This window comes from Fulmarus glacialis, unplaced genomic scaffold, assembly GCF_000690835.1.
Source record: "Fulmarus glacialis isolate BGI_N327 unplaced genomic scaffold, ASM69083v1 scaffold1431, whole genome shotgun sequence".
In the NCBI taxonomy this organism is placed as follows: Eukaryota; Metazoa; Chordata; class Aves; order Procellariiformes; family Procellariidae; genus Fulmarus; species Fulmarus glacialis.
In genome coordinates, this window is record NW_009194453.1 from 13,884 (window position 1) to 27,046 (window position 13,163).

At 43.3% G+C, this 13,163-nt stretch overlaps 1 protein-coding gene across 2 annotated transcripts in view; it reads left to right on the plus strand.

Annotated features, from left to right (window-relative positions):
• The first annotated feature begins 2,254 nt into the window (after window positions 1–2,254).
• Window positions 2,255–13,163, plus strand: part of SNX10 (sorting nexin 10) — a 19,328-nt gene continuing 8,419 nt past the window's right edge. Inside the window, exons 1-4 of one of the 2 annotated variants that reach the window (XM_009587750.1) lie at window positions 2,255–2,313; window positions 8,525–8,611; window positions 10,528–10,628; window positions 11,217–11,315. In XM_009587750.1, coding sequence (XP_009586045.1) covers window positions 2,290–2,313; window positions 8,525–8,611; window positions 10,528–10,628; window positions 11,217–11,315 — 311 coding nt within the window. In that variant the 5' untranslated portion in view covers window positions 2,255–2,289. Of the gene's footprint in view, window positions 2,314–7,258; window positions 7,322–8,524; window positions 8,612–10,527; window positions 10,629–11,216; window positions 11,316–13,163 lie in introns of those variants that run through there. The other variant, XM_009587752.1, reaches the window with a different exon arrangement.

Here is a 13,163-nt window from a genome sequence, read left to right on the forward strand (position 1 = left end):
AATATTCATTTTAGTCATTAAATATTTAAAGTTGCAATGGCTGCTTGGAGTTTAAACTGTTCTTTCTCACCTGCACCAGCACATAACTCGGTCATTAGAAAGCAAAAGACAAAATGAAATGTGTTATTTCAGTCCTGTCATTCACTAACAGTGTCAGGAATGAGATATTTTGGGCTTGCCTAATTTCTTTCTTAAAGCATTTAAGAGACAGGAGAGAAAGAAGCTGCAGAATCTGATAGATAAAGGTATATAACTGGAAAAAAAAAATTGATTTGCCATTTAAATAACAAAACCACATTCAACCAGAGCCGAAGGGGGAAAAAAGCCCCAAAACTATATAGGTTTACAGCTGCACCCAATGAGGAGAGGTAGCAGGCAGAAACAGCCCTTCCTCTTCTAACAGCCGGAGCCCTGCACGGTGTTTTCTGTGGTGTGGGCTTGTGCTTGTCCGAGAGGTAAAAGCCATTTATCTCCACCAAAAGGAAAGCTCCTAGCATACTTCTGTATTAGCAGCAGATATAACTGATGAGCCACATTCTTGCCCCTCCTTGCTGAGCTGCTTGGCGCTGCTGAGCCTGTGCAAGAAGTGCTGGAGTGCTCTTCTATGCCTTCAGCCCAGAGCATATATACCAGTTAAACATAATTACATTGAGCAAAAAACCCAAAAAGTTATCAGGAATGTGTTTTCAATGGTCCTCTGTGCTTTTATCAGTGCAGTCCTAGCTACAGAAGTGAAACAGTGGCCTTATCTTTATGGAGACGGGAACCATACTGGTGGTACCATTTAGGATGTCTGAAGTCCCTTGCGTGGACATCTCTGTTTGGAGACGGTGTCCTATTTTGATATAACTGATCCTATAGAAATTTGTTCCAAAATAATTTCCCGGTCAAAGAAATACAAGTGTGCTTATCTTTGTGCTCTGTTTTATTAAAATAGGTGGAGTAGGTATTTTGAAAGTTAGGCATGTTCGTGAGAGGCATTGGGCAGGGATGGGGTGTCCAGGAGTCTTTAGCTGGGCTTGACCTAAATATACGGTTGTATAATAACAAAAGCAGCTCCAAGCTCTGTATCGCTAAACCTTAGCAAACCACCTCCAAAAGCGTAGCCATGTGTCTTCCCTAGTCACATGTGAACATTTTGCAGCCAGCTGACAACAGCTGCTGAGGATTGCCTAAGAGAGCTGCAAATCCACCTTTTCCAACCCGAGGTGCCAGCCCAGAGAGATGCACGGGAGGATTTTGCTCAGCTTCTCCTGCTTGAGTGGCATCCATCCTGACCACGGGGCCACTGCCCGGAGCCGTACTGGGTGAAGGAGGGATCCCGCGTGGGTCCTCTCGGTTTGGAAGGAGGAGGCTGATGTTTAAAAGCTGAGGAGGCAATGGGATGTTTTCTGTAGCTGGGGGTCAGTGTAGGTGTTAGCTGGCAGAGGCTGGATGGCATGTGGGAGAGGTAAAGGGGAAAGGCAAATTGCAAATCTTTTTTCCCATGGCCGTTATTTTTAGGCAGGCAGTGTGTATGCAAACCAGCAGCTGAATAAAGCCGCCCTGCTCTTCCCCTGTGGGTACCTGTCCTGAGCAAACCGGCTGGTTTACGGGACTGAAGAGGTAGTTAAAAATTTATCAGGATTTCCAGTGAAGGAGTCGGTTTAAAACCTGACGGGATTTTTTGATTTGGTCTAATTATACACTTCCCCACATGGAGGTTTTAAAACCACGGATGATGTGAAATTTAGCCTGAGTTTTCGCTAGCTTGCAAGATCCAAACAGCTTGTCTCTCTGCTTATCTCCGTTTCAGAGAAATGGTTGAGAGGGGCTTTTGATTCTGCTGACTCGGATGTTTTAGCGTCTCCCGGACCTCAGCCGCAGTCACGCAGACCTGTGCTCGGGTGCCTGGGAGCAAGGCGCAGGCAGCGCTGCCTCCGCTGCGTTTGTGCACTGTTGGGAGTGTGGGTGCAAGGATGAGCCCCGGGGCGGCTCTCGGAGCAATGAAGAAAAGCACTGTTTTCCTGAGATCGACAGGCATCACTGGACTGTCATGTATGACAAGTATCCCCAGAAGCGGGCTAACCCAGTGCTTCTAAAATGGGATTTTTTAAAGTTAATGAATTCTTAGATATAGTTAATGCAAACATGTTTTCCGGTATATATGGCACTGAGCCTGGCTCTTTCCACTGTCTACTAATGTCTAGCGAAAGTGATAATGATCTTCAAATAACTACTAAATGCCAATCTGATGTCTGTTTTGTTTTTTTTTCAGGTTGATTTTTGTTTTAATACAAACCAGTGAAGATGACACCAAAACATGAAAAACAAGTAAGTCATGTCTAAGCTTTAATAAAAAAGGATTCTACTTTGGTGGTTGTGGGTTGAATTTCATTAAGATTCACCTGGGCCAGGAAAGGCTGGTTGTATTCTTCATGCTTTAAGTGCCAGGCTACAGAATATTCTGGAGTGATGCAGTACTTCTGTTAAAGTTTGATGGAAGAATTAAATCTTCATTGGATCAGAGAGGAGGAGATTAAATGATTCAGTGCATAAGGGGTAGGAGAGGTAGGAGAGATGGACTTGGATTTCAGTCTTCTCTCCATCAGTCATTAGGAATTTTGTAGGACATAATGGTTGGAGCTGGGTCTGAACTCTGATTACCAGATGCATGGACCACAAGAATCACACTTGCACGTTCTCTTTTGCTCCGTCCCAATGAATGTTAAAAGTTTTAACAAATTATTTTGTCTCAGCTGTTAGTCTCTTATCAGCCTTACTACTCAGCATGTGTGGAGTGAAGATGCCAACACTCCCAGCGTGAAAAGCCCAATGTCCTTTGTGGTTGATCCTTTTACTAATAGGTGACCTGATGGGAAACTTTTTTTCTCGGAAGCATTGTGGAAAATGACTCTTCGGGGATTATTGACTAATCAGATGTGTAACAGTGGCACCATGGAGCATGAGGTTATCACCTGATACGGTCCTGAGCGCAGAGATTTGAATTAAAATGCAGCTGGAATGAATGAAGCAAATAATCATCCAATGCAAGATTATTTTTATTCCTCCTCCTTGTGGTAGATTTTTTTTCCCATATTAAAAATAGATGTTTCCATGTCAGATTTCCTATTTTCCTAATAGGAAAATGTTAAAAATAGACTTCTCAGAAGCACAGTTTTTGTGGTCAAATTCTTGTTCTGGTTTAACCCCAGTCAGCAAATAAGCATCACACAGCCACTCGTTCACACACACCACGCACACCCCGCCCCCTCCGGTGGGATGGGGGAGAGAATCGGGAGAGCACAAGTAGGAAAACTCCCGGGTTCTGGTTGGTTAAGAACAGTTTAATAATTTAAATAAAATAATAGTAATAAGTTGTAATGAAAAGGAAAACAGCAAAAGAGAGAGGGGAACAAAACCCAGGAAAAACAAGTCATGCAACCGCTCATCACTCACCGACCGATGCCCAGCTTGTCCCCAAGCGGCAGTCGCTGCCCCCCTGGCCCATTCCCCCCAGTTTATATACTGAGCATGACGTCATATGGCATGGAATACCCCTTTGGCCAGTTTGGGTCAGCTGCCCTGGCTGTGCCCCCTTGCAGCTTCTTGTGCACCTCCTCGCTTGCAGAGTATGGGAAACTGAAAAGTACTTGACTTAGTATAAAACCTGCTTAGCAACAACTAAAACATCAGTGTGTTATCACATTATTCTCATGCGAAATCCAAAACACAGCACTATATCAGCTACTAGGAAGAAAATTAACTCTATCCCAGCCAAAACCAGGAGAATTCTATACAGTAGAGCTGCTGGCTTATCCATGTCTCTGAGCAATCCACTGCGTTGTACAGAAATATTTCCAACAGGAGAAAAGGGGGGGCAGGGGAAGGAAAGACTTCTTAAGTTTGCTTCAGCTGCTTTTATGGTGTATTATTGCTTTTGAGGTAAATCCAAACAGTTTAAGTTTTCAGTGCTTGTGTCTACATGACCTCAGTGCTGCCCTTTTCCTCTGCTATCAGCATTCGTGCTCTTTGCGCAGGATTGTAACTGTGAGGGAGTAGGTGTAAACCAGGCCTGGGGATCACTTTGGCCATTTTGTCATTTCTGTGTGACCCTAACTACTTGGACTGCTCCAGGCCTTGAGGGCAGGGTAGCAAAATGCCACCGGTGCTACCCATGCCTGAACTGCCTGGCACAGAAATCACAGCTGTTTCAGCCAGGAATTAAAAGGCACATCCAGCAAGAGAAGCTGCTCTGGTAATTCCTGCTTGTTAAGTAGTTACGGCTACTTTTTGTAGTAGTTATGGCTACTTTTGGGGCAGGTTTGAAGTTCTTCATGAGGATGTTTGAGTCAGCACGTCTACTGGGGTCCATATCAAACCTACAGTATTAGCAGTTTGGATAGGAAAGGTTTTGCTTATGAATACAACGGTTTCCAGGGAGAAGGAATAAATGGTGATGCCACTTTGTCCAGCAGCTTTCTGTTGAGTCTATATCATTTCCAGTGCAATAGGCTTCTACGACCAAGCTTGGACACTTTGAACTATCAGCAGTAAGTTCTAGTTTTGAGAGAATTGTTACACTTAGGCGTTACAGGAAACATATCGTTCTTGAATGCATTGTTGGACATGCATGTATTGTGCCCCTCAATTAGGAAAAAAAAAAGAGAAAGTACATATAATGTGGCATAATAGCTAGATCTACAATTCTGGAAAAAAACAAGCAGAACTGGGTGAGAGGGGATGAAGACACCTTGAAAAGAATTGCAGCTGACGAAAGTAAAAAGTCCCTGAAACCTTGGCTCTTTAGGCTCTGCTTCCCAGGTTGTACGCTGGGCTGCAACGCAGTCCTGTGACAGAAGATGAAGTTAGTCTTCATGTGGGCCGTGGGAGGAAGAAGTCAGCCTCACCTCCCATAGGTGAACAGTGCATTACTTGAAGATAGATATGTTTATTGAGGGTATCCTAATTTTTATAGCAAGACAGGGAGGGAAGAGTGTATATACAGAGGAGAAAGGCAATTATTACCTAAAACTGCTGTAATCTGGTGACTGTTCGTGACCAGTGAACGCAGGGTGGACTGAGCGTACAACAGCAATCTCCCAGAGGAGTATTCTGCCACCTAACTCTGCTCGGACCCTAACATAGCCTATATGTGAATATTGGCCTTTACAAGCCTACTTTTATAGGGATGGGGAGGCATAAGCAACTTTTCTGGCAGTATATCTGCATCTATACTGGGCAGTTAGGGCTGCTTCGATTAAATCAGTATTGTTGTCCCAGTGGGGTCTTGTATCCTGGAGAAGGCTTAAAGGTCAAAAGAGAAGAGAGAGTTTACGTGTACAATACCACTGTTTCAGAGCAGCAGAAACTGTAACGGGAATTGGGATTAATGCTTCAAGATGTTATAGGGGAAGTAACCATAGATCTTGAGAAAGGCTGTACATTTTTGGTTTTGTTTTCTCATTGCTTAATGTTTATCTTGCTTCATTCTGAACTCACTATCGGTATTCTTTGGTAAATAAAGGAAGAAAAAAAAAAAGAAACACCCAGTCTTCTGCTGAAATCCTGGTGTTTCAAATCAGAGCTGACACTGAGTATATGTGAGGGCTGCAGTTTGCCGAGGTGCTCTGCTGTACTGCGGATGATTTTTACTCTGTGATATACTGCCTAGGCACCTGCCTACACAGCGTGTAACAGCAGGTCTCCTTTCTACTATAGGTAGAGTCTGAAGGGTGTTTGACTTCCTCAGTATTGAAACTCAGTGACTATTTAATTGGAAATTAAAAGAGTACAGAGGTTTTTGTGTAAGTCATGTAGTCCGGGATGATTTGCAAGGTAACCCGTAGCTAACCCACAGCATATCCAAAGTAACTTTTGATCATAATACTTTGGTATAATAGAGGTTGAAAGAAGCATTTTACTTCGAAGATTATTTTGATTCTGTACAAAGGAGAGGGTTATAGAAGGTTAGTTGGAAATGAAGTCATTTGGGGAATCCGGGCAAAAGGAAGGGCAATGAGAAGCCGGTGCGGCGGTGGGTGAGAGGCAGGGGACCCCGGCTGGGTTGTGAGCAGGCTGCCTGCAGTTGTGGCTCCTGGGCTGCAGCGGCTGAAGGGAAGAGGAGAGCAGCGTCCCCTTTGAAGCTTCCTGGCATAATTCCTTCTCTTCCACTCGCAGGACTGATGCATTTAGTGCTCAGGAGAGAGAAGAAAGTATGTTTAGGAGAAGTGGTTGCAGCTCTGGGGAGGAGTGGGACATGGGGAAATAGGAGGCTGGGGAAGACAAAAACTTGGGAGAACGTAAGACTGTGGATATAAAAAGATGTTACAGTGGGTCCGAAAGTATGCTATGTCTATATATGTATGCTAAATATGATAGAGAGTGAGGCAGGTGGAAAAAAAGAACCAAAAAGTGGTTTCCTCTCCTTGTTCAGCACATTGCTCAGGATCTGCTCGGGCGGGGGAATAACTTCCTCATGTCTCCCGCTAGCGTTTTTGTAAAAGTAAAGGCATGACCCTCAGCCGGTGGAAGTGATTACAGCTTTACTCATTTGTTTCTCTTGTGCCACATTGGCATGGGGTTAAAAAGCTGCAGAGGAGACTCGGGGCTCCGCCGCTCTTCAAAAAAGCGTCAGAGGCAGCAGGAGCCCTTCAAACAGGCTTCCTTTGGCAAGGTGCTCGTGACACGCACCAAAAGGGTATCCAGCAGTAATGCAGAAAACACCCCTGTGACTAGGAGCTGGGCCAAGTGAGATAAAACCGTGGGCTGTATCCAGCCATCAGGCCACAGGCTCCCCATCCCTGAAGCAGTACTGCCTGGAAATCAGAGTGATAAATGATTTAATCCAGACCATGAACACCTCCCTGCCATGTACAGAGTGCAATGACTGTTCAGGAAAAAAAATACATCTTTTCCTTTCAAGGTTGTCATTGTTCTCCTGTCGATCCATGAAGGTTGCTGCTGGTGGCACAGTGAAGTGTGTGCGGTGGGGGAGAAGACTTGGCTGAAGAGTAAAGGTTTTCTGTCTGACATCTGTGGTTTGGGCATGGAGAGAACACATTTTGAGAGCTTTCTAGTTCAAGATTCCTTGATTTATGCAAAGACATACTAAAAAAGCATGTTATTTACCAGAGACACTGCCCTTCCTCCCACAGTCGATTCCGGCACCTGGAGATCTTGTGCAGTGCCTTCTTCTCAGGGGGAATGTATCTACAGCTTAAAATGATATGCTTTTCTTTAACTGAGTCATTGTTTAACTGGTTGGCTTAGCTCTTCGGGTGAATAGCTTATTTAAGCAACTCAATTAGGGCAGCCTATTTGTTTGCTCTGGAAATAGCAGGTAGTTAGGCACACTTTCAACTTTTGTATTTTAAAGTAACCTTTTCCGTCTTAGTATGAACATGCGGATTTAGCAGGCTTTTTGTTTTTTGTTTTGTTTTTTTTTTTTTTAAACACAGTACAAGTTTTCACATGGTCATTAGCTGAGGATACTCAGAAGCATTTAATTCTTCAGCCTCTTCCAGTTCCTGTTAGTGATGCCCAGTTACATTACAGTAATGCCCACAGACCTCTCACACGCCTTCGGGATCCCTCTAAATTGTAATACAAATGTAGGAATTACAAGGAAATAGGCTAAATATGACAACTTCTACAACAAATACTCTATGTCGTTGTCCCCCAAAAACGGGGAATTATGCTCTGCGGTGCAGTGTTGCTTCCTTGGGCAGGTTGATGGGCAGACTGGGACAGAAGTGCCCAGGTCCTGCATCCTCGGCTGTACTCCGTGGCTTAAGTTTCTGGTGTATCAGGAAGGATATGCGGCAGAAGGGGAGGATTCATCTCCTTCCACACGGCATCTGGGACACTGGGCTTGACACCTTGATTCCCTGTGTCAAATCTGTGTCCGGGGCAATTAATAGTGGTACATCCTTTGCCACTGGGCTGGAGCAAGTCATTTGGGGCGTAGAAAAAAGGCGGTTCTTCAGCTTCTCGTGGAGATACTGAGCGCTTACCGCAGATGCCTGAAATCGATGGGTATCAATGTTTGATTGAAAAAAAAATAGATAAAATGACAAAAAGAAATTTAGGAGCGAATAAAATGTTGTATGTAAGTATTGGGTACATGGAGTAGGTTTGTAACATGTTCTTCGTGAATGTTGATTACAAGGGTGGGAAAACCCTAAAATACCTGCCTAGTTCTCTCTTACATGTGTGACTTTGAATGTTAGGTTTTTTAGTTTGTAGCTACTGAGATCACCAAATCTCCCATGCATGAAACATGGATGACTTTTCACAATATTACTTAATCTGAAATATTCCTTTTCAGCTAGCAATTTGGCAAGGAATTTCCCGGACATGTGGTGTAGCTCAGATGATTCATTGCTTTTTGCTTCTCCTTTTATAGGGTTGCAAAATTCAATAAAACAGTTCAGCTTTTAATCTGAGCACAGTAGTTTGTGGAACAGCAGAGCAATCAAGAGAGTCTTTCAGGCTCCCTTTGTCTTCCGAAATTAATTGCTTGATTTTTGTTATGCGCTTGCAGGAATTTGTAACTGTCTTGGTGCGAGACCCCAGGACACAGAAAGAAGACTCATGGCATTCTTACATAGACTATGAGATATTTATTCACGTAAGTATAAGAATATCAGCACACATTCTTACTGCTGTTACTGCTGTTTCTGTCCAAGCTAGGGTTCTCTTTGGGGTATTAATGGAGTTTCTTTACACCACTTCTGGGAGGCAGAAGGTCTGGCAGAGCTGGGAGTTGAACTTGGTGGTATGTTCACATGTGCACTCCACAATGTCTTGCAACAGAGAATATTCTTAGCTTTACTTATCAACTAGAAGACTGTCATAGTCAGTGATGTCTTACCACAATAGAAGAATTTTGATGTTCAGGTATTCGTGGGAAAACAACTTTCTTTTCAAGTAATTACCTTGTTATTTATACTTTAAGTTCTCCTCAGTTCTTCTTTTTGCCAAGTTATTTGGTTGCTGCAATGGGGTTGTTTTCAGTGTACCTTGACATTCATATTATGCTAGTTTAGTGGTGCTTGGATATGTCAAGTAACTACATTTGGGTTTATGATTGTAGTCTACCATATGTTAATGGGAGCGCACTTAGAATTATGGTTCTCCTGTGTCTTAAATCTGTCCTATACATCATTTTGTTTTGTTGATTATTATTCTTTGGTTGGTGACATATGGAAGGAGTTACCCTAATTTCCCAAAGCTACATCCAGGGATTTTTATTGCAACGTAAAAAAAATTTTTGTGAAGTGTATCTGCTATCAGGTGGAGAATTTGAGAGCACCGAGTTACGTGGTTAATGCTTGGCACAGAACCGAAAGCATTTCCTTCCTGTGTGGGGGAGTTAAGCATTCAAGCATAATGAGAGCGAGCAGTCAAATGATGGCTTATTAAATGTCCGTCGTGACAAGTACTTCTCTCCTGTGTGGCAATCAGAGCTGTGAAACTTTTACATTTTGCAATGTGGTTTAAGTACTGGCTTAAGACTTTTGGTAAATAGAAATTCTGTAGATTTGGCGGGGCGGGTGCTGTATTACTGTTTCACAGGCATCGGTGCTTCTGAATAGACGTGTATTACTGGCTTTCTCAGCGACTGCGAGGTTGGGGTGATATCATTTAGACCCAGTGTTCATGATTCAGCACTGGGCATCTCTGGCTTTCAGAGACCAAGTCTCTAGGTCAGTCCTACCATCCAGGCTTCTCAATGGATTCAAAATCTTGGGTCTGCCAGGCTCTTAGACTAGCTGGGTTTCCCTTCTGCCCAGCTCCTAGAGCGTTCGGCTTCTTAAACTGCGAGGCATCCCGGATACTCATCTATTCCAGAAAGCTGGCATCTTTGGGCCCTCTACAATCTGCATCGTGTGGCTGTCTAGGAGTTGTGGCTCCTGGCAGGCGATGGAGGGTGGGTTGGACTGCAGGCAGATTTATAATGGAATCCTGTCTGGTAGGTGGGGTTTCATCTAAATATATACTCCACAGGAAAATTTGGCAAAAGCATTTAATTTCCATGAATTGTTTCTCTTTTGATGAATTTGCATTTTTCTGGTGGACTAATAGTGTTTTGTGGGAAAACTTCCAAATGCTGCTACTTGCAGAGAGGAGTCACATTGGTTTCTTTGATTTGATTTAAGTAAGATTGCACGCTGGAAGAACTCTATGTAGCTAACTGTTTGCAGGATTATAACTAGAATAGCTAAACATTTTTTTTTTTCCCCCTGCAAAGATTGCATTATCTGCTGAAACTTTTTTGTGAGGTCTGTTACTGCAAGTTGTACTGTAATCCAGATCTCTTGCTTTTAAAAAGAAAAAAAGCTATGGAAAATATTTCCCTGAGAAGCAGTAGAAAATGTCACCAGTCCTGTCTGAGATAAAGCACAGCCCTTAACCTAAACTGAATTAATGTCAAGCTTTCCATTGGTGTCTCAGGGATTAGCATCTTGGATGTGTTTTTAATACCATGCCTGCACTTTAGCTTAAGCTGATTTACAAAGTAAAATGTTTTTTATTTCCCAACAGACAAACAGTATGTGCTTTACAAGGAAAACATCCTGTGTTAGACGACGCTTTCGAGAATTTGTTTGGCTTCGGCAGAGGCTTCAGAGCAATGCAGTGCTTATGTGAGCAACTTTATATATGGCTATTTAATAATCTGTCAGTCATGGAAGGGGAGGATTTTTTCATCTTAATTCTGAGAATTACAGAAATCGGAGCTGGAAAGCGTCCTGTGTTTCTTACTAGCACAAGTTTATTCTGAAAAGGCATTTTCTCTGCTTTAAACACAGAAGAATGTGGTCTGTACTGATAGCTTTTGTTTGGTGAGCTCCCCTCTAATTTGTAACAGATTTGATCTGCGTTTCCTTTTGGTATGCACAGGTAGCAGAAATAGCAATCTAGCGTAGGTGTACGTACCTCCTCTCTGCATTTTTAGGATGTGCTTAGGTTCTGCAAGGACCTGCAAGAGACCCAGCCAGACATGCATGCAGGCTTAACAACTGGACCAGAAAAATCAGATTAATTTATTTTTCCCTCTGAGGCATGTGAGAAGCCCTCCAGTTTCTCAACCTTGTGTTTCCAAATTCGATTTCATGAGCTTCTGGAACATGACCTGTGATTTTCACATGCTCAGGGTTGGCATTTGCTTATTGTATTTTTCTCCGCTGTTTCAGATTTGGTTTTAACTGTGTATTTGCTTCTTGTTTATAAAGACAGCTACCTGAACTGCCATCCAAAACGCCCTTTTTCAATATGAACAATCCTCATCACGTGGACCATCGCCGGCAGGGTCTGCAAGAATTCCTGGAAAAGTAAGTACAGCCTGTCCTAGAGGTGTTGGCATTTTTATGATGTCATCAATTTCCTGGTTTAAAATAGCTCATCTCTGGTACTTGAGAGCCACCGTGTGGTCATCTGTACATGTTACACATTTGGTTTTATTTTTTATTTGCACAGTCATATTTCATACACGTGACTTCAGCTCTATTGGTTATAAGGAAACTTCAACGGGGGCTTTTCCGTTGTGTTTCATTGCATTGGTTATCAATAAGAGTTTTGCATTTATGTCACTTTGCAATTGTGTACTAAGGTTGGGAGATCTTTCACCGTGATGTCTATTTCTAGCTTTCAGGAATGAGCTAGGTATTCTCATACAAAGAAACAGACTTCTCTCCCTCTTTATGTTCATGGAAAATCAGTGTCTTTGTGGACTAGACCCCTGGGAGCCTGGGAAAATTCTGCAGCGAGATCTCCTAACACAGATATTTCCTATAATGCCAGTTACTTTGTTTACCAGTCCCACTAACATAAACAAGCTCTAGCAGCTGTGACCATTTTCAGTACAGCTGCAATCTGTATAAAATCATTCATCAGACTCAGCTGGAGCCTGACCTGCAGTTACAAGGGGGTTTTGTATGAGTTTCGGTACTGCATCCCTCAGTCCCGCTGCTGTAACCACTTCACCTTCTGCAGTGGCAGAGACCCTGTTGGTGTAATTTTCGGCTTTCTCTGCCATTCTCGTAGTACCCTGGCACTGCTGGTGTGAGAGCAGGCTGCTCACGGCTGCTGGGGCAGGAGTTGTGCATACATTCGCTAGCTCTTTTTAGCCACTGCTCGGGGTAAGGGCATGGTAAAACACTGTGAGTAGAGACTGTTCATCTTCTTTCAGCATCAATGTTTCCATGAATCAGAACTGCATAAGCAAAGGAAAAACGCAAATCATTTAAGTAGGCTTTAAGCCTTATGGTCAGTGGGTAGAGGAATAATGGACCACTATTTTTCCAGTCAGTGTATTATAATTATAAGCCTCCCTAACAGACAACAAATCATTGGTCCTGAAGTATATTTGTTAGGCTTAAGAGCTGAAGGCAGGGAGAGCTAGCCGCTGCAGGAATAACATTCTGTATACAGTTATATAGGATCTGTGGCCAAAAGGATAGCCAATAAATACTGGTTGAAGGCATGTGAGACAGGGAAGGGAAAGCAGAAAGGATCAGAGTTTTTTTTCTGCACCTCAGGAAAGAAGGACGGTGAAATAGAGTGACTGTGCTTCTAGAGGCGGTAATATTAATGGCCATACGAAGGGTGTGGTAGTTCAGGTCCCTGGGTCTGAGCAGTTCTAGCTTAGCTGTGCTGCCCCATGGAGTAGTGCGTTTCCAAAATCACTCTCATTTTAAAACAGCCACTAGGCCAATCTGGTAACAGGGTACAGTATTTCAGTGTCAAAAATATTTACAACCACTGTCTGTGCTTCAGAAGGCAAAACAGAGAGGTAGATTTCCTTAAAACACATCCTCACTCTCCAATTTTGTGAATGTCTGTAGCTTAAATGGGTACTGACAGCAGAAAATGGCAGCATGTGGAGCGTTTTACCTTGCTGCTGTAGTAGTCCAGGAGTGGGAAAAGAGGCATCTCTGTTGTAAGGTAACGATTTAAATGTTTGAACTTGGATGCTGTTTAGAAAGGTGTCAGCTTTCTCTCAGCCCTGGGGAATAGTTGGAAGGAATTTTCAGAGATAGAGTTGTGTTGTGATGAATTGGCTTGGCACCTTGCGTGCTGTACCATTGCCCTCTGCTGGCTGGCACCTCTGTGCTGCTGCGGCTGCTTGCAGAAGGGATCTTTTTTCTGGCTCAGCTAGCCTGCCATGATGCTTCCCCCCC